Source organism: Lagopus muta, chromosome 8 (assembly GCF_023343835.1).
Source record: "Lagopus muta isolate bLagMut1 chromosome 8, bLagMut1 primary, whole genome shotgun sequence".
In the NCBI taxonomy this organism is placed as follows: Eukaryota; Metazoa; Chordata; class Aves; order Galliformes; family Phasianidae; genus Lagopus; species Lagopus muta.
Genome location: NC_064440.1, coordinates 35,092,875 through 35,113,243, shown reverse-complemented (window position 1 = coordinate 35,113,243; position 20,369 = coordinate 35,092,875). Strand labels below are relative to the sequence as shown.

Sequence of the window (20,369 nt, the reverse complement as noted above, 5' to 3'; positions counted from 1 at the left end):
AAGGAACAGATGGGGCGTAGCTGGTGGGAGCAGTGGCACCACCCACCCATGGACTTGGTTGAACTCTAGTGCTGGCATCCAGCCTTTAATCTAACCAGTGATTAAACATTTACCACACAGCAGTCACGTTACTGAAGGATCACAATCTACGGCATAGAGCAGACAGCTGAAAGAGCACAGGGCTGTTGCTGTTGCTTCAGAGCTGCCCGGAGTTTTCTTGCAGTGCAGCTCTGCCACATTTCTGCAGGAATGGCCCTGCTGCTTCCTTCTCATCCACAAGTCTCAGTGTCGCTGCTTCTGCTGCTGTCCGTGCTCAGCTTGGCTGCAGGTGGGAAGCTGCTGGTGGTGTTTGTGGATGGCAGTCCCTTTTTCAGCGTGCTGGAAATGTTAGAAATTCTGAAGCAGAAAGGACATGAAGTGGTCGTTGTTGCACCTGAAGCCAATATAAATGTAAAGCCATCAGGGAATGTTACTGTGAAAACCTACCCAGTTACCTTCCCACAGGAAGAGATGGATGACAATTTCCACAGATTTATAACGAATTCATTTGAAGAAGGATCATTTCTGGAAAGATTTTTTAGATTACGTGAAAATATGAAAAAAGGGTTGGATTTAGGTTTCCTATCCTGTGAACAGTTACTGTACAACGCAGAACTTATCAGATATCTCAAGGAGAGTAACTTTGATGCTCTCTTAACGGACCCTGTGTTCCTTTGTGGAGCAATACTGGCTGAGCATCTTTCCATCCCTTCTGTGTATTTCATGATGTTAATACCATGTGGATTAGATTTTGAGGCCACCCAGTGTCCCAATCCCCCTTCTTATGTCCCCAGGCTATTTTCAGACCTTACAGATCACATGAACTTCCTCCAGCGTGTGAAGAATGTCATCTTTGACACCTCCAATCTTTTTCTTTGTGACTTTCTTTTTAAACCATATGAAAAACTGGCTTCTGAGTTCCTTCAGCAAGATGTGACTGCACGTGATCTCTTAGGCAAGGCTTCCGTATGGCTTCTGAGGTATGACTTTGTGCTAGAATATCCAAGACCATTGATGCCCAACATGATTGCAGTTGGAGGAATAAACTGTGCTCACAAGCAGCTCTCCCAGGTGGGTCATTCTCTTCTTTTAATTCTTCTTTGCTTCTTTTTTTTTCTGTGTGTGCAGCTCCATCTTTCCGTTTGCAAAAAATGTTATTATGTTATTAGTGTTAGATTGTTAGTTATTAGTGTTTCCTGTGCAGATAGATACATGTTTGGCAGAAATGTCAGCAGGGCTGAATGACCACATAGAATTGACCATACCTCAAATTTGCCAGTTCCCTGGGTATCAGAATTCTTCTTGCTGTCTAGAGAGTGACGTATGAAGATTCACTTTACACTTAACATTCCAGCTAGAGAGCTTTGGTAAATCTGCAGACTTTTGTCCTTCACCTTTTCCCTTTCTGTGAAATCTGCTTGATGAGATCAGGTTGGTGAGGCCCCTCTTTGAAGCACAAACTGTAGACAGCCACTCTTCTAGGTTTATCTTGAAAGTTTTCATGTGCTTTTGCACGTTCTTCCTATCTGCTGTGAAACAGACCCTCAGTCATTCACTCACTTATCCACTTAGTATTCCCTGTCTGTCCACTGTGTTAGTTGCTACAGCTTCAGCCCAGTTTCTCCGGAGTGTTTAAGCACTTCAATCCCACTCAAATCAATCTGAGCTGGATGTCTAAGCAAGTCCTCAGGGTGGAACTCCTCAACATTAGATCAAGTCAGCCATGGTGTTATACAGGCAGACTGTCTACACCTCAGGGGTAAAAAGCACTGAAACATCTTCCAAATCTCAGTAGAATTATAGAATTGCTTGAGTTGGAAGGGATCCTTACAGGTCGTTTAGTCCAACCCCCCTGCTGAATCTCTCCAACTGCCATTTGCAGCCATTACTTGACCTTAGGCCATGAGTGCTATCAAGAAAAGTTTGACTCCACCATAACTGTTGATCCGTCTAATGCAGTTGCAGGCTACTGCAGAGTGTGACAGAGAACAGGACTTCCAAGATCGTGATTTTATGCTGTTGTTTTGTTTTGTTTTGTTTTTCTCCTCAAAAGTCTTAGCACAGCACCTGCAGAAGCAGCTCAAAAGCTTTGTCCTCCATTTCTTCTAGTAATCAGAGGACAGAAGTGGAATATTCCCACTGTCTCATACCACAGCTAGGTCTTCTTAACTTTGTTCAAAAGTAGCTATTTTCAAGAAATCTCAAAACATTTTGGCCCAAACCTCCAATTTTCTAACTCTAACGTGCCCCCTTGATCAAGGACTGCCTTTTCTGATGCATCGTTTCTTTCACAAAGAAGTTTGTCCTGAGCCGCTCTCTTATGAACTCCTATGATCCCTCATAAACAAGGACAGCTTATTCTGCTTTGTCGTGGCTGATGTAAAAAAGCTTTGGTTAATATGTTGCTCAAACTTTGGTGACACCACGGCTAGGCTTGCGGGCTCCTGTTTACTGCTGCCAGCTTGGTATGTGAACTCTGGACGCTTTTCCTAGCAAAAGCGGAGGGAGGAGGCAAAGCTGAAACATTTTATAGAGCTAAAGATTACAGATCAAGTTACAAAATGAGATACAACTGCTTTTTGCTTTCATGTACTGTTTGGTAGAAATGAGAAGTTCTCTTCTCCTGCCAGCAGCCCCATGCACTTAAGTGGAAAGACCAGATACACGCTGAGCTTGTTCGCTTCATTGGTGAAATACGTTTTCTTGACCCGACCCTTTGAGAAATAGTTATGTTTTCACTCAGTCATGTATCAGAACTGACCAATGTGTTCTCATTTGCTTGTCAGTACCTCTTACGCAATGAAAAGTTAATGAACTATCTCCAGGATTACAAATTTGATGCCGTCATGATGAATCCCCTGTTTCCCTGTGGACCAGTCGTTGCTAAATTTCTCTATTCAGTTTATTTCATGTGTGGTCTTCAGTGTAGCTTAGACTACAAAGCCACCCTTCATCCCAGTCCTTCCATGCTCAGGACTTACAGATGTACTTAGCCTTCTGCACTAGAATCACCTCAAGGATTTCTGCCAGGAAAAGCTTCAATGAAGATGTCTAAACTGCACAGTTGTGTTGGGATAGCTTAGCTTGGCCTAACCACGTCAGCAAAAAATTACACACTCGTGGCACACATGCTGTATTTAGATAAATGACAGAGTAGTTGTATGTCAGAAGATTAAATACCCACAATAGTTGTGGAATACTGATTAGTTGCAGGAGACCTGGATGGACAAAGGATGCAAAGGACAGAAACTATCTCCGTGTATAAAGCCCAACGCTCATGGTGTGCCGCAGAGAATGATTTTGTGGATGAGTACCCCAGCACTCGGTAGTGTATGCAATCAAACACAATAAAGAGAGCTGCTTTGACTCTGAATTTCTGTAAGAAGCAGTGTAGGATGGCACATGAGAGGATGATTTGGAAAAGATGACTTTACGTTTCTAGCTATCTACTCTTCCTCCGTGACTTATTCAAATCTCCCTAGTGAGCCTTGAGATAGTAAACTTTGTAAAAAGTGCAGATGTGGTCATTTATTCACTGTTTCACACCACTGTGGTGTTGCAACAGCAGAAGTTATTGCTATATTTGCATTGCATTTTCTACTGTAGACCAAAGGCTTTCACTTTGATAACTGCTGCCGTATAGAAACAAATCTGAAGATAAGCCTTATCAACCTGCTGCCTATCAATCTTTACTTTTTGCTTATAGTGGTACAAAATTATGCAAAGCTCAGATTTCTGTGACAAGTGTTGTACCAACAAGCTGAACAGATGTGAAGGCAGGGAGCTCAGCATTCACATGATGTTAACCGCTGGGCACTGACAGTGGCTGCTGGCTCAGGCACTGCCTCCATTCATGGCTTTGTGCTAGAATATCCAAGACCATTGATGCCCAACATGATTGCAGTTGGAGGAGTAAACTGTGCTCACAAGCAGCTCTCTCAGGTGGGTTGTGCTCTGGTTTTAGTTCTTGCCTTATACAATAGGGATTATTTAGGGATATATATACAATATATATATCTTTGCTTCTGATTTTGCTGCGTAGGCAGCTCCGTCTTTCACTTGCAAAGTATGCTCAAACGAGAGTCAGCAAGTTGTTTCTAACTTGCTTTTGTTTTGCTTTTAAGGCATCATTCTCCCAGTTGGTTGAGGATAGGCAAGTGCGTGTGGTGAGTGTAGGCAAGTTTCCCTTCTCTGCATGCCACCGGAGTGGTGCTCCACCGTGAGAGCTCCAACCTTCATTAGGAAGCAAATCTGTGTGAAGGAAATGTATCCATCAACATTGGATTTGTAACAGACTACTTTTCAGTATGTGTTATTGAACTACCTTTTGTATGGAGTCGAGTACCTTTGCTGGTCTCATGAGTACCTCTCAGTGAGTGAAGGAAGGTTGGTAGAAAATGTGAGGGACTGTGAAACAATCAGATACAATCATGTAACTTGGCAAATTAACACCGCTGGGAGCAGTATCAGTTATTTATTGAGGTATGTCCACCAGGCTTCTGTCCTGGGGCACATTTCCTGCCTTACCACTGCTTTCTTTGTCAGTGAAATTGTCTGCAATACACAAGGCTATTTGCAAAGTCAGGATGAACAGGAGTGCCAGAGGTGATGAACACTCAAGCTACGAAGCAGCAGCGTCTGTGTTTACAGGCAGACCTGAGACAGGCTGTCCTTGGTGATGTTAATAACTGAAATGCCATCAGTGTTGTGAGAGTGAAGAAGGTTTGGTGGCATGGTTGATCCTGATGAATTATACAACAGTTGCCAAAGTGTTTTCTTCCTTGAATTTCTTGCGGAGCCACGCCGAATTTAATAGAAATTCTTTGCTCGTGTAGTGAATGTCTGTGTGGGACTTTGTACCCACTATAGGGAGGAACTGCCAAGTTCTGTGAAAAGTAGGACAAGGTACTCTATTTCCTGAGTTCTCTAGTCAGATTGCTGCCAGGCACTGCAATGTGCTGCCCAGAGAACCTGAGGATGCCTCATCCGCAGAGTTGCTGAAGATCATTTTTTAATAGAGCTTTGGTCAACATGATCCACTGAGTGGATACCATGCCAGAGCACTGGGTGAGATTTGCAGTCCCTTCCAACACAACCATTCTGTGATTCTACGGTTCTGTGGGTGTAGGATGGGACCTGCAAGCAGATGTGGGTAAGAGAGGGCAAAGCTGAGCCCTCCCTCTGTGCTTTGGGACTGTTCTGAGGCACAGGAAGTACCTCACCTCACTGTGTGGGTGATGCGTCCTGCAAACCAACCTGGGATGGTGCTTCAGTCTTCATCAGCCTCCTCATTCCAGACAGAAAGCAGCTGCTGCTAGGTGCTGTGTTGATGTGGGCATGACAGATCTCCTGTGGATGCAAAAGTTTCACCCCGAGGGAGGCGGTTAGAAGCACAGAGCCACATGGAGCTATTCCTGCTTCCTTCCAGGGTCACACATCACTATTCCTCTAAAAGAAACAGATGGGGCGTAGCTGGTGGGAGCAGTGGCACCACCCACCCATGGACTTGGTTGAACTCCAGTGCTGGCTATCCAGCCTTTTATCAAACCAGTGATTAAATATTTACCACACAGCAATTATATTATAAATGGATCACAATCTACGGCATAGAGCAGACAGCTCAAAGAGCACAGGGCTGTTGCTGTTGTTTCAGAGCTGCCTGAAGTTTTCTTGCAGTGCAGCTCTGCCACATTTCTGCAGGAATGGCCCTGCTGCTTCCTTCTCATCCACAAGTCTCATTGTCGCTGCTTCTGCTGCTGTCCGTGCTCAGCTTGGCTGCAGGTGGGAAGCTGCTGGTGGTATCCCTGGATGGCAGTCCCTTTTTCAGCGTGCTGAAAATGTTTGAAGTCCTGAAGCAGAAAGGACATGAAATAGTCGTTGTTGCACCTGAAGCCAGTTTAAACATAAAGCCATCGGAGAATTTTATTCTGAAAACCTACCCAGTCCCGTTCACTGTGGAAGGGCTGTTTGGAACTATGCAGTCATTTTTAAAGGATCTATTTGAAGAAGGATCATTTCTGGAAAGATTTTTTAGTGAACAGGAAAAAATGAAAAGATTATCTGAGTCAACTGCCAAAGAATGTGAACAGTTACTGTACAATGAAGAACTTATCAGATATCTCGAGGAGAGTAACTTTGATGCTGTCCTTACGGATCCTGCACTGCCCTGTGGAACAATACTGGCCGAGCATCTTTCACTCCCTTTTGTGTATTTCATGATGCTTCTACCATGTGGATTATATTTTGAGGCCACTCAGTGCCCCAGTCCCCCTTCATATGTTCCCAGGGCATTTTCAGACCACACAGATCACATGAACTTCCTCCAGCGTGTGAAGAATGTCATCTTTGACACCTCCAATCTCTTTCTTTGTGACCTTCTTTATAAACCATTTGAAAAACTGGCTTCTGAGTTCCTTCAGCGAGATGTGACCATGCTAGATCTCTATCGTAAGGCTTCCGTATGGCTTCTGAGGTATGACTTTGTGCTAGAATATCCAAGACCATTGATGCCCAACATGATTGCAGTTGCAGGAGTAAACTGTGCTCACAAGCAGCTCTCTCAGGTGGGTCATTCTCTTCTTTTAATTCTTCCTTGCTTCTGTTTTTTTCTGTGTGCAGCTCCATCTTTCCATTTGCAAAATACGCTCAGATGAGTGTTTGCAAGTTGTTTCTGACTGGCTTTCTTTTCCTTTATAAGACGCCATTCTCCAGTTGGGTGAGTACAGGAAAATGAGTGTGGCAAGTGTAGGGAAGAGTCCACCTTGAAAGCTTCAGCCTTCTGTAGAAAGTGAATGTATCTGAGGAAAATTTATCTCTGGAGTGAACACTGGATTTGTAATAGACTACTTTTCATTAGGTCTTATTCATATATTGTACGGAATGGAGTAACTTCGTTACTCTCATAAGGATCTCACAGAAAGTGATAGACAGGTAGTTGAGAATCTGAGAGGCTGTCAAAAGCATCACAGTCAGATATAATCATTCAACTTGGCAAATATGGGGTGAAGAACTTACAGAGAAACACACAGCAGGCTTCTGCGCTGGGACACCATTGCAGCCTTACCACTTCTTTCCTTGTCCGTGAAATTGTCTGCTGTACAGGAGGGTATTTCCAAAGGCAGAATTCTACAGGAATATTACGTGTCAAGTAGACTCAAGCTAGGAAGCAGCATCTGTGTTTAAATAACAGGGAGACCGCAGTCAAAAATTCCTGGGTAATGACCATGTGATACCTGAGATGCCGTCGATGTTGTGAGCCTGAAGGAGGTATGGTGGCATGGTGGATCGCGGTGAATGGCACGAGAGCTGCCAAAGCATTTTTCAATGTTTTTCACCTAGAATTTCTTCCTGGGCTGCTCTCAGTAGAAGAAAAATTCTTTGCTCTTCCAGTGAAGGTCTGTAGTGGGACTTTGTAGCCATTATTGAAAGGGACTACCAGGTTCTGAGGAAAGTAGAGTCTCACAAGTCTCAGTGTCGCTGCTTCTGCTGCTGTCCGTGCTCAGCTTGGCTGCAGGTGGGAAGCTGCTGGTGGTCCCACTAGATTGAAGTCATTGGCTCAGTGTGAGGGAAGTGTTTCATGGACTCAGTTAGAAAGGACTTGAAATAATCACTGCAGCACCTGAAGTCAGTTTATATATAAATCCAACACACAATTTTATTATGAAAAAGTACCTAATCCCTTTCACACAGGAAGAGGTGGATGACATGTTCCAGAGGACTGGTCAGGATGCATTTGCAGAAGGACCCTCTGCGGATGGGTTGAAAAATGGTTGTTCTATGTTCCTGTCTGCTTGTGAACAATTACTGTACAACAAAGAGCCAGTCAGAGCATCTTTCAGTTCCATCTGTTTGCAGCAAGTACCCTGTGGGAGCAGCTCCATGCCCACCACCCTCTGGGGCACAGCCTTCTACTCCCCGCACCTGACCGTCCCCTGTCTGTCACTGTCAGCAGAGAGCACAGCTCTGCTCTACCCCTCCTCTCCCCGTGAGAAGCTGCAGCCCACCAAGGGGCCTCCCCTCAGCATCTGGGTGGAACAAACCAAGGGACCTCAGCTGCTCCACGTTTCTCGCTTTTCAGACCCTTCCCCATCTTCCTTGCCCTCCTGTGGATGCTCTCCAGTAGTGGGTTTTTTTTTAATCTATTTCCCCTCCTCTCATGCCAACAGGTCTAGTTTGTTGTGTAACAAAAAAGCATGGCATGTGCACCGGCCATAAAGGATATTGGGTATTCTGAAGTCCAACTCTTCAGGCTGTCGCATGTCTCACAGGGAACTGTCATCAAAATTCTCCTTCAGCTGTGTGTGTGTAAGGGCTGCTGGTATTCTTCTGATGCTTGATGTGTGTCTGAAGCACAGTCCTTCCCAAATCCACCCCCACCTCCAAGCATTTCAGGCTGCTTTTTCTTTGCCAAGAGGTGCCAGGATTGTTTCAATGAAGACATCTGAATATCTCAGTAAGAATTGAAGAAAGTCTTTCAGATGCAATTGGCTCTGGGTAACTCTTCATTAGTCGTGTACTCTCTGCTAAAAGACAGCTTTGAAACTAGAGCAGGTTTCTCACGGCTTCTTCACTCAGGGCTGTTGATGCGATGTTCGCTGTTTCTAAGCATCTTCTGCGTGAGAGTTTTGTTTGAGGAGATCTTTGTTCACCCTCTGATCCGTTTTGTCATTGCAGATCTTCTCTACATCCCTGCCTCTTTCTTTTTAAGGAAGATGCACATAACAAAACTGAAGCATTTTGAAGAGGGCTCACACTAGGCAGTCAGTCTAGAAAAGCAGAGATGGAATAAACTGTGGTTGAACTTTTACAGAGAGCTACGACAGAATCTGTGACAGCGGTCTCGAAATCCCAGAAAGAGTAGAGAAGGTGAAAGGGGAACTGATATGCACTTTTTCTTCCACTACCTGACCGATAACAAACACCCTAATGAGGAAGCAGCAAGCTTAAACAAACAAAGGAGAGTAGTGTTTCGTACCACACACCAAAAACCTCACCAGGATCAACACCAGCAGGACAGAATCACAGAATCACAGAATCACCCGGGTTGGAAGGGACCTCAAGGATCATGTAGTTCCAACCCCCCTGCCTGGCAGGGCCACCAAACATACACATTCAGATCAGGTTGCCCAGGACCCCGTCCAACCTGGCCTTGAACACGTCCAAGGACGGGGCATCCACAACCTCCCTGGGCAGCCCGTTCCAGGGCCCAACCACTCTCCTAGTAAAGAACTTCCCCCTAACATCCAACCTAAATCTTCCCTCCTTCAACTTAAAACCATTTCCCCTAGTCCTGCTGTTGTCAGCCCTTTTGAAGAGTTTACTCCCCTCCTGGGTGTAGGTTCCCTTCAGGTATTGACAGGCTGCAATGAGGTCACCCCGCAGCCTTCTCTTCTCCAGGCTGAACAAGCCCAACCCCCTCAGCCTGTCCTGATAGGGGAGGTGCTCCAGCCCCCTGATCATCTTAGTCGCCCTCCTCTGGACCCTTTCCAAAATCTCAATGTCTTTCTTGTACTGAGGGCTCCACACCTGGACACAGGACTCCAGATGGGGCCTCACAAGAGCCGAGTAGAGAGGGACAATCACCTCCCTGTCCCTGCTGACCACCCCTCTCCTGATGGAGCCCAGGATCCCATTTGCCTTTCGAGCTGCCAGAGCGCACTGCTGGCTCATGTTCAGTCTCTCGTCCATCAGGACCCCCAGGTCCTTCTGTGCCGAGCTGCTCTCAAGGACCACTCCTCCCAGCCTGTACAGGTGCCTGGGGTTCTTCCGGCCCAAATGCAAAACCTTGCACTTTGCCGTGTTGAACCTCATCAGGTTCACCCGAGCCCAGCCCTCCAGCCTGTCGAGGTCCCTCTGAATGGCATCCCTTCCTTCCACCGTATCAACCGCACCACTCAGCTTGGTGTTGTCAGCAAACTTGCTGAGGGTGCACTCAATTCCCTCATCGATGTCATTAATGAAGATGTTAAAGAGCACCGGTCCCAAGACAGACCCTTGGGGGACACCACTTGTTACCGGCCTCCACCTGGACATAGAGCCATTGACCACCACCCTCTGTCTGCGGCCTTTCAACCAATTGCTTATCCATCGGGTCGTCCACCCATCAAATCCACTTCCCTCCAATTTGGAGATGAGGATGTGGTGGGGGACCATGTCAAAGGCCTTGCTCAGGTCCAGGTAAATGACATCGGTCGCCTTCCCTTCGTCCACCAATGCCGTCACTCCATCATAGAAGGCCACAAGATTAGTTAGGCATGACCTTCCTTTGGTGAAGCCGTGCTGGCTGTCTCGGATCACATGCTCATTCTTTATGTGACCGAGCATGTTGTCCAGGAGGATCTGTTCCATGATCTTCCCAGGCACGGAGGTGAGACTCACCGGCCTGTAGTTCCCCGGGTCCTCCCTGCTCCCCTTCTTGTATATGGGAGTGACGTGACCCTTCCTCCAGTCGTCCGGGACCTCACCTGACAGCCACGACTTCTCAAATATGATGGAGAGCGGCTCAGCAACCACCTCAGCCAGCTCCTTCAGGACCCTGGGATGCACGCCATCCGGCCCCATAGACTTGTATTCATTCAGTCTAAGGAGGCACTCTCGGACTTGCTCTGCCCTTACAGTGGGGAGGGATTTACCTCCTTTGTCCCCACATAGAGGTTTGGGGATGCAGGGTTCAGGGACATGAAAAAGACTAGAATCCTGGCCACCAGTGAAGACCAAGGTGAAGAACTCATTCAGCACCTCAGCTTTCTCTTCATCTGTTGAAGCCAGTTCTCCTTTTAAATTTACCAAAGTAGGTACGCCCGTACAGACGTTGGGGTTTTTTTGCACACAAAACCTATGAATGAATTTTGAAAGGATGGTTAATGAGAGAGACATAGTGACTGCTGGAATTGGTAGAATTATGAATAGGTATTCGCTGATTCCTCCAAATGGGGGTACTTACTGTGCTCTTGCCAGTGTACAGGCTTGACACTCAACTCTGTACTTCAGCATTATTTTCTCCAGGGAGATATCTCTTTTTTTCCTTCACCTTTGCAAGAGGCTGAACTTACTGTTCTGCCAGTGGACTTCAACCTCTTGACTCAAGTAAGCTTGAATCTGTTGCAAGGTGTTTGTGTGTTGCTTACAATCCAGTGGCACAACCTTTACACTGTTATGCACGTGCTGTTAGCCTTAAGGTTTTATCTGTTTCTGCTTGCTTGTTTGTTTGTTTGCTTAATCTCTTTAATGTTGCTTTACTGCATTATGTTATTAGTGTTAGATTGTTAGTTATTAGTGTTTCCTGTGCAGATAGATACATGTTTGGCAGAAATGTCAGCAGGGCTGAAAGACCACGTAGAATTGACCATACCTCAAATTTGCCAGTTCCCTGGGTGTCAGAATTCTTCTTGCTGTCTAGAGAGTGACGTATGAAGATTCACTTTACACTTAACATTCCAGCTAGAGAGCTTTGGTAAATCTGCAGACTTTTGTCCTTCACCTTTTCCCTTTCTGTGAAATCTGCTTGATGAGATCAGGTTGGTGAGGCCCCTCTTTGAAGCACAAACTGTAGACAGCCACTCTTCTAGGTTTATCTTGAAAGTTTTCATGTGCTTTTGCACGTTCTTCCTATCTGCTGTGAAACAGACCCTCAGTCATTCACTCACTTATCCACTTAGTATTCCCTGTCTGTCCACTGTGTTAGTTGCTACAGCTTCAGCCCAGTTTCTCCGGAGTGTTTAAGCACTTCAATCCCACTCAAATCAACCAGATCTGGATGTCTAAGCAAGTCCTCAGGGTGGAACTCCTCAACATTAGATCAAGTCAGCCATGGTGTTATACAGGCAGACTGTCTACACCTCAGGGGTAAAAAGCACTGAAACATCTTCCAAATCTCAGTAGAATTATAGAATTGCTTGAGTTGGAAGGGATCCTTACAGGTCGTTTAGTCCAACCCCCCTGCTGAATCTCTCCAACTGCCATTTGCAGCCATTACTTGACCTTAGGCCATGAGTGCTATCAAGAAAAGTTTGAGTCCACCATAACTGTTGATCCGTCTAATGCAGTTGCAGGCTACTGCAGAGTGTGACAGAGAACAGGACTTCCAAGATCGTGATTTTATGCTGTTGTTTTGTTTTGTTTTGTTTTTCTCCTCAAAAGTCTTAGCACAGCACCTGCAGAAGCAGCTCAAAAGCTTTGTCCTCCCTTTCTTCTATTAATCAGAGGACAGAGGTGGAATATTCCCACTGTCTCATACCACAGCTAGGTCTTCTTAACTTTGTTTGAAAGTAGCTATTTTCAAGAAATCTCAAAACATTTTGGCCCAAACCTCCAATTTTCTAACTCTAACGTGCCCCCTTGATCAAGGACTGCCTTTTCTGATGCATCATTTCTTTCACAAAGAAGTTTGTCCTGAGCCGCTCTCTTATGAACTCCTATGATCCCTCGTAAACAAGGACAGCTTATTCTGCTTTGTCGTGGCTGATGTAAAAAAGCTTTGGTTAATATGTTGCTCAAACTTTGGTGACACCACGGCTAGGCTTGCGGGCTCCTGTTTACTGCTGCCAGCTTGGTATGTGAACTCTGGACGCTTTTCCTAGCAAAAGCGGAGGGAGGAGGCAAAGCTGAAACATTTTATAGAGCTAAAGATTACAGATCAAGTTACAAAATGAGATACAACTGCTTTTTGCTTTCATGTACTGTTTGGTAGAAATGAGAAGTTCTCTTCTCCTGCCAGCAGCCCCATGCACTTAAGTGGAAAGACCAGATACACGCTGAGCTTGTTCGCTTCATTGGTGAAATACGTTTTCTTGACCTGACCCTTTGAGAAATAGTTATGTTTTCACTCAGTCATGTATCAGAACTGACCAATGTGTTCTCATTTGCTTGTCAGTACCTCTTACGCAATGAAAAGTTAATGAACTATCTTCAGGATTACAAATTTGATGCCGTCATGATGAATCCCCTGTTTCCCTGTGGACCAGTCGTTGCTAAATTTCTCTATTCAGTTTATTTCATGTGTGGTCTTCAGTGTAGCTTAGACTACAAAGCCACCCTTCATCCCAGTCCTTCCATGCTCAGGACTTACAGATGTACTTAGCCTTCTGCACTAGAATCACCTCAAGGATTTCTGCCAGGAAAAGCTTCAATGAAGATGTCTAAACTGCACAGTTGTGTCGGGATAGCTTAGCTTGGCCTAACCACGTCACCAAAAAATTACACACTCGTGGCACACATGCTGTATTTAGATAAATGACAGAGTAGTTGTATGTCAGAAGATTAAATACCCACAATAGTTGTGGAATACTGATTAGTTGCAGGAGACCTGGATGGACAAAGGATGCAAAGGACAGAAACTATCTCCGTGTATAAAGCCCAACGCTCATGGTGTGCCGCAGAGAATGATTTTGTGGATGAGTACCCCAGCACTCGGTAGTGTATGCAATCAAACACAATAAAGAGAGCTGCTTTGACTCTGAATTTCTGTAAGAAGCAGTGTAGGATGGCACATGAGAGGATGATTTGGAAAAGATGACTTTACGTTTCTAGCTATCTACTCTTCCTCCGTGACTTATTCAAATCTCCCTAGTGAGCCTTGAGATAGTAAACTTTGTAAAAAGTGCAGATGTGGTCATTTATTCACTGTTTCACACCACTGTGGTGTTGCAACAGCAGAAGTTATTGCTATATTTGCATTGCATTTTCTACTGTAGACCAAAGGCTTTCACTTTGATAACTGCTGCCGTATAGAAACAAATCTGAAGATAAGCCTTATCAACCTGCTGCCTATCAATCTTTACTTTTTGCTTATAGTGGTACAAAATTATGCAAAGCTCAGATTTCTGTGACAAGTGTTGTACCAACAAGCTGAACAGATGTGAAGGCAGGGAGCTCAGCATTCACATGATGTTAACCGCAGGGCACTGACAGTGGCTGCTGGCTCAGGCACTGCCTCCATTCATGGCTTTGTTCAGTGTTTCACGTAAGCACATTGCCCACTGCTGTCCCTCGAGCGCTTGAATGCTTCAATGTTGACACCAACGCTCAACTATATCTCATTTGTCCAAAGCCTTCTCTGTGTGTGCAAATCATAAATTCAACCTTCACTTAAAGTTAAAAATTACCCATATTTCTGCTTACGGACCATTAGGAATTAACCATTTACCTTAGCAAAGATGGAAGAGCAAAGTACAAGTCATTCTTTCTTGCTTTCGGGATCTCTGCATCCACATAAAGTCTTGCGGACATTCTACAGAAGGGAAATGGCCTCTTTGCATCCAGGATTTCGTTTTCTTGCCTCCTGGGCTGTGATTTTCCTACTCCTGAGGACCTCTTCTGAAGGTGGGAAGCTTTTGGTTATCCCTATTGATGGCAGTCACTGGCTCAGCATGCGCCAGGTTGTGGAGCGGCTCCGACACAGAGGACACGAAATTGTGGTCATTGCTCCAGAGATAAGTTTGCGAATAGGTGCGTCGATGCATTATACCATGAAAACATACCCCGTGTCCTACACCAGGGAGTTGGTGGAGGCAGAATTTAAAAAGCTTGGCTATAAGAGTTTCCTACCTCAACCTTTCTTGGAAAAATTCTCAAAGATAGCAAATATTACAGCAATGTTTCATGATTCCTGCAAGAGGCTTCTTTCCAACAAAGAGCTGATGAAATACCTTGAAGAAAGCATGTTTGACGGTGTCTTTATGGATCCTTTTTTTCCCTGTGGACAGATAGTGGCTGAACATCTCTCCATACCTTCTGTGTACCTCGTACGGGGACTGCCGTGCAGCCTGGACTTCCATGCTACCCTCTGCCCAAATCCTCCCTCTTACATTCCCAGGTTCTTCACACAGTACACGGATCGCATGGGGTTCTTCCAGCGCCTCGGCAATCTCCTAGTTAGCCTGAGCAGTACCCTAACCTGTACATTTCTTTATTCACCGTACGATCACTTGATCAAAGAGTTCCTGCAGCAGGAGGCAACACTGCTTGAACTTTTAAGCCATGCATCTATTTGGCTTATGAAGTATGACTTTGTGTTTGAGTATCCCAGGCCTGTAATGCCTAACATGGTCTTGATCGGAGGCATAACCTGTACTCGGGAAAAACTGTTATCAAAGGTTAGTTACCTTTTTATTTTCCCCCTTACTTTCCTATGGCTGCATTGTTAGCTTCTACCACTTTCCTAGGCAATGACCGTGTGATAACAGAACGGGGCCATGCTCTAGAACATGCTGCCCACCGTAACAGAGGATGCACAATCGTTGCAGTTCTTGAAGGCCACTCTGAATAGGGCTCTGGAAAATCTGATCTGGAGAGTGGAAACCCTGTGTGTGACCAGGGGTTGGAACAGGGTGGGCTTTAAAGTCCCTTCCAACACAACCATTCAATATTTTCATATTACTGTTAGACCGCGGTAACGCCTTCAATCAGATGAGGGGAGAGGAGGGAAAGGTAAGTCCTCTCTCTCTGTGGTGCTGCACTGGAAGTACCTCATTGTGTGGATGATGATGTGTCCTGAAGATGAAGCTGGGATGGTGCTTCAGTCATCATCAGCCTCCTCATTCCAGACAGACTCTTGAACATCTCTTTCACATCCAGTGTCGGTCCATAGGCCTTCTAGAGATGAATGTTCAGAGAAGAGGCCATGCCCAGAGGAAAGAGAGAAGCAGCTGCAAGGTGCAGTGTTGATGTGGGCATGACAGATATCCTGTGGATGCAAAAGTTTCACCCTGAGGGAGGCTATTAGAAGCACAGAGCCACAAACAGCCAATCCTGCCTCCCTTTAGAGTCACGTGCCTCTCTTCCTCTAAAGAAAAACAGATAGGGTCTAGCTGGTGGGTGCAGTAGCACCACCCACCCATGGACGTGGTTGAACTCTAGTGCTTGTTATCCAGTCTTTTATTAAACAAGTGGTTAAACATTTACCACACAGCAGTCACGTTATTGAAGGATCAAAATAGAGCAGGTAGCTCAAAGAGCACAGGGCTGTTGCTGTTGCTTCAGAGCTGCCCAGAGTTTTTTTTCTTGCAGTGCAGCTCTGCCACATTTCTGCAGGAATGGCCCTGCTGCTTCCTTCTCATCCACAAGTCTCAGTGTCGCTGCTTCTGCTGCTGTCCGGGCTCAGCTTGGCTGCAGGTGGGAAGCTGGTGGTGTTTGTGGATGGCAGTCCCTGGTTCAGTGCGCTCGAAATGTTTGAAGTCCTGAAGCAGAAAGGACATGAAATAGTCGTCGTTGCATCTGACGACACTTTAAATACAAAGCCATCGGAGAATTTTATTCTGAAAACCTACACAGTCTCTTTCACTGAGGAAGGGATAATTGGCAGTTTGCAGTCATTATTAAAGGATCTATTTGAAGAAGGATCATTTCTGGAAAGATTTTTTAAAGTATGTGAAAATGTGAAAAAATTCTCTGAGTCAACCATCATATCCTGTGAACAGTTACTGCACAATGCAGAACTTATCCGATATCTCAAGGAGAGTAACTTTGATGCTCCCTTTACGGATCCTGCGTTCCTTTGTCGAGCAATACTGGCTGAGCACCTTTCCATCCCTTCTGTGTATTTCATGAGGTTAATACCATGTGAATTAGATTTTGAGGCCACCCAGTGCCCCAATCCCCCTTCATATGTTCCCAGGGCACTTACAGACCATACAGATCACATGAACTTCCTCCAGCGTGTGAAGAATGTCATCTTTGACACCTCCAATCTCTTTCTTTGTGACTTTATTTATAAACCATTTGAAAAACTGGCTTCTGAGTTCCTTCAGCGAGATGTGACTGTACGTGATCTCTTAGGCAAGGCTTCCGTATGGCTTCTGAGATTTGACTTTGTGCTAGAATATCCAAGACCATTGATGCCCAACATGATTGTAATTGGAGGAGTAAACTGTGCTCACAAGCAGCTCTCTCAGGTGGGTTGTGCTCTGGTTTTAGTTCTTGCCTTATAGAGTTCTTAGCTTCTGCTTTTGCTGCGTAGGCAGCTCCATCTTTCACTTGCAAAGTATGCTCAAACGAGAGTCAGCAAGTTGTTTCTAACTTGCTTTTGTTTTGCTTTTAAGGCATCATTCTCCCAGTTGGTTGAGGATAGGCAAGTGCGTGTGGTGAGTGTAGGCAAGTTTCCCTTCTCTGCATGCCACCGGAGTGGTGCTCCACCCTGAGAGCTCCAACCTTCATTAGGAAGCAAATCTGTGTGAAGGAAATGTATCCATCAACACTGGATTTGTGACAGACTGCTTTTCATTATGTGTTATTGAACTACTTTTGTATGGAGTCGAGTACCTTTGCTGGTCCCATGAGTACCTCGCAGTGAGTGAAGGAAGGTTGGTAGAAAATGTGAGGGACTCTGAAACAATCAGGTACAATCATGTAACTTGGCAAATTAACACCGCTGGGAGCAGTATCAGTCATTTATTGAGGTATTTCCACCAGGCTTCTGTCCTGGGGCACATTTCCTGCCTTACCACTGCTTTCTTTGTCAGTGAAATTGTCTGCAATACACAAGGCTATTTGCAAAGTCAGGATGAACAGGAGTGCCAGAGGTGATGAACACTCAAGCTACGAAGCAGCAGCGTCTGTGTTTACAGGCAGATATCAGAGAATCTTTCCTTGGTGATGCCCATGTGATATGTGAGATGCCATCAGTGTTGTGAGCCTGAAGAAGGAATCGTGGCATGGTGGATCCTGGGGAATGGCTTAAGAGCTGCCAAAGTGTTTTTCTGAGTTTTGCACCTAGCATTTCTTCCCGGGCTGCTCTCAGTGGAAGAGAAATTCTTTGCTCTTCTAGTGAAGGTCTGAGTTTCAACTTTGTACCCACTGCAGGGAGGAACTGCCAAGTTCTGTGCAAAGTAGGACAAAGTGCTCTGTGACCTGAGTTCTCTAGTCAGACTGCGGCCAGGCACTGCAACGTGCTGCCCAGAGAACATGTGGTTGCCCCATCCGCAGAGTTGCTGAAGATCATTTTTTAATAGAGCTTTGGTCAACATGATCCACTGAGTGGATACCATGCCAGAGTACTGGGTGAGATTAGCAGTCCCTTCCAACACAACCATTCTGTGATTCTACCGTTCTGTGGGTGTACGATGGGACCTGCAAGCAGATGTGGGTAAAAGAGGGCAGAGCTGAGCCCTCCCTCTGTGCTTTGGGACTGTTCTGAGGCACAGGAAGTACCTCACCTCACTGTGTGGGTGATGCGTCCTGCAAACCAACCTGGGATGGTGCTTCAGTCATCATCAGCCTCCCTGTTCCAGACAGACTCTTGAACATCTCTTTCACATCCAGTGTTGGCCCATAGGTCTTCTAGAGATGAACGTTCAGAGGAAAGGCCATGCCCAGAGAACAGAGAGCAGCTGCTGCTAAACGCAGTGGTGATGTGGGCATCACTCAGATCTCCTGTGGATGCAGAAGTTTCACCCTGAGGGAGGCTATTAGAAGCACAGAGCTGCACAAAGCCACTCCTGCCTCCTTCCAGGGTCACACACCACTCTTCCTCTAAACAGAACAGATGGGGTGTAGCTGGTGGGTGCAGCGGCACCATCCACCCATGGACTTGGTTGAACTCCAGTGCTGGCTACCCAGACTTTAATCAAACCAGTGATTAAACATTTACCACACAGCAGACACGTTATTGAAGGATCACAATCTATGGCATAGAGCAGTCAGCTCAAAGAGCACAGGGCTGTTGCTGTTGCTTCAGAGCTGCCCGGAGTTTTCTTGCAGTGCAGCTCTGCCACATTTCTGCAGGAATGGCCCTGCTGCTTCCTTCTCATCCACAAGTCTCAGTGTCGCTGCTTCTGCTGCTGTCCATGCTCAGCTTGGCTGCAGGTGGGAAGCTGCTGGTGGTGTCTGTGGATGGCAGTCCCTGGTTCAGTGCTCTGGAAATGTTTGAAGTCCTGAAGCAGAAAGGACATGAAATAGTCGTCGTTGCATCTGATGCCAATTTAAACGTAAAGCCATCGGAGAATTTTATCCTGAAAACCTACCCAGTCCCGTTCACTAAGGAAGGGCTGCTTGGCCGTTTGCAGTCATTTTTAAAGGGTCTATTTGAAGAAGGATCATTTCTGGAAAGATTTTTTAAAGTACGTGAAAATATTAGAAAAGTCTCTGAGTCAACCATCATAGACTGTGAACAGTTACTGCACAATGCAGAACTTATCCGATATCTCGAGCAGAGTAACTTTGATGCTCTCTTAACGGATCCTGCACTGCCCTGTGGAGCAATACTGGCCGAGCATCTTTCCATCCCTTCTGTGTATTTCATGATAGGAATACCATGTGAATTAGATTTTGAGGCCACTCAGTGTCCCAATCCCCCTTCTTATGTCCCCAGGCTATTTTCAGACCATACAGATCACATGAACTTCCTCCAGCGTGTGAAGAATGTCATCTTTGACACCTCCAATCTCTTTCTTTGTGACTTTATTTATAAACCATATGAAAAACTGGCTTCTGAGTTCCTTCAGCGAGATGTGACCATGCTAGATCTCTATCGTATGGCTTCTGTATGGCTTCTGAGGTATGACTTTGTGCTAGAATATCCAAGACCATTGATGCCCAACATGATTGCAGTTGGAGGAGTAAACTGTGCTCACAAGCAGCTCTCTCAGGTGGGTTGTGCTCTGGTTTTAATTCTGGTTCTGATAGACTTCCGTGCTCCTAGAAATGTAATTTTGCAAGTCATATATATATTTAGTTCCCAATGGCCGTGAGCTGTGCAACTCTCAGTGAAAACAATGGTATTTCTGTCATTTCTTCCTCACTTCCTGCTTCTTCTGTGTAGGCAGTTCCATCTTTTCATTTACAAAGTATGGTGAATTGAGAGGCAAGAAGTGGCTTCTGACTTGTTTCTTCTCCCTGTACAAGAAGGCATTCTCCCACTTGGCTGTGAAGAGATGACTTCCCCTCTGTGTCCACTAATAGAGTGGTAGTGTGCACTGAAAGCTTCAACTGCCATTAGAAAGAAAAGCTCTCTAAGGTCAATTAAACTGTGACATGAACACTGGATTTGTTCCAGATTACTTTTCTGTTATGTGCTATTGAAATACGTTGAGTAATTTGGTCCTTTCTTGCTCTCATAAAGATCTTTCTTTAGATCACTCATAAGGAGTGATGGGAGGGTAGTGGAAAGATGGAGGGACTGCCACAGCCTCACAGTCAGAGATAATCATCAACTTGGCAACTGTGGGGAGTAGTGTCTGCTGTTTATAGAGAAATGCACATCAGGCTTCTGTCCGCGGGTACCTTTGCTCCCTTACCAATTCTTTCTCTCTCAGTGATGTTATCTGCCATACACAAGGGGATTTCCAAAGCAGAATGAACCAGAATATCTCAGGTCATGGATGTGCAAGCTCAGAAGC

The 20,369-nt window shown here is 45.5% G+C and overlaps 1 protein-coding gene across 31 annotated transcripts in view; it reads left to right on the top strand.

Moving 5' to 3' along the window:
* Window positions 1–20,369, top strand: part of LOC125697255 (UDP-glucuronosyltransferase 1A1-like) — an 85,554-nt gene that overhangs the window by 27,127 nt on the left and 38,058 nt on the right. For 4 of the 31 annotated variants that reach the window (XM_048954216.1, XM_048954241.1, XM_048954254.1 and 1 more), the window contains exon 1: window positions 16,033–16,149. The exons of 5 other annotated variants lie outside the window; for them this stretch is intronic. In XM_048954216.1, coding sequence (XP_048810173.1) covers window positions 16,071–16,149 — 79 coding nt within the window. In that variant the 5' untranslated portion in view covers window positions 16,033–16,070. Of the gene's footprint in view, window positions 1–234; window positions 1,020–5,618; window positions 6,603–14,077; window positions 15,132–16,025; window positions 16,150–16,837; window positions 16,929–18,647; window positions 18,838–19,528; window positions 19,620–20,369 lie in introns of those variants that run through there. 22 more of the 31 variants (XM_048954238.1, XM_048954250.1, XM_048954229.1 and 19 more) reach the window with 17 other exon arrangements.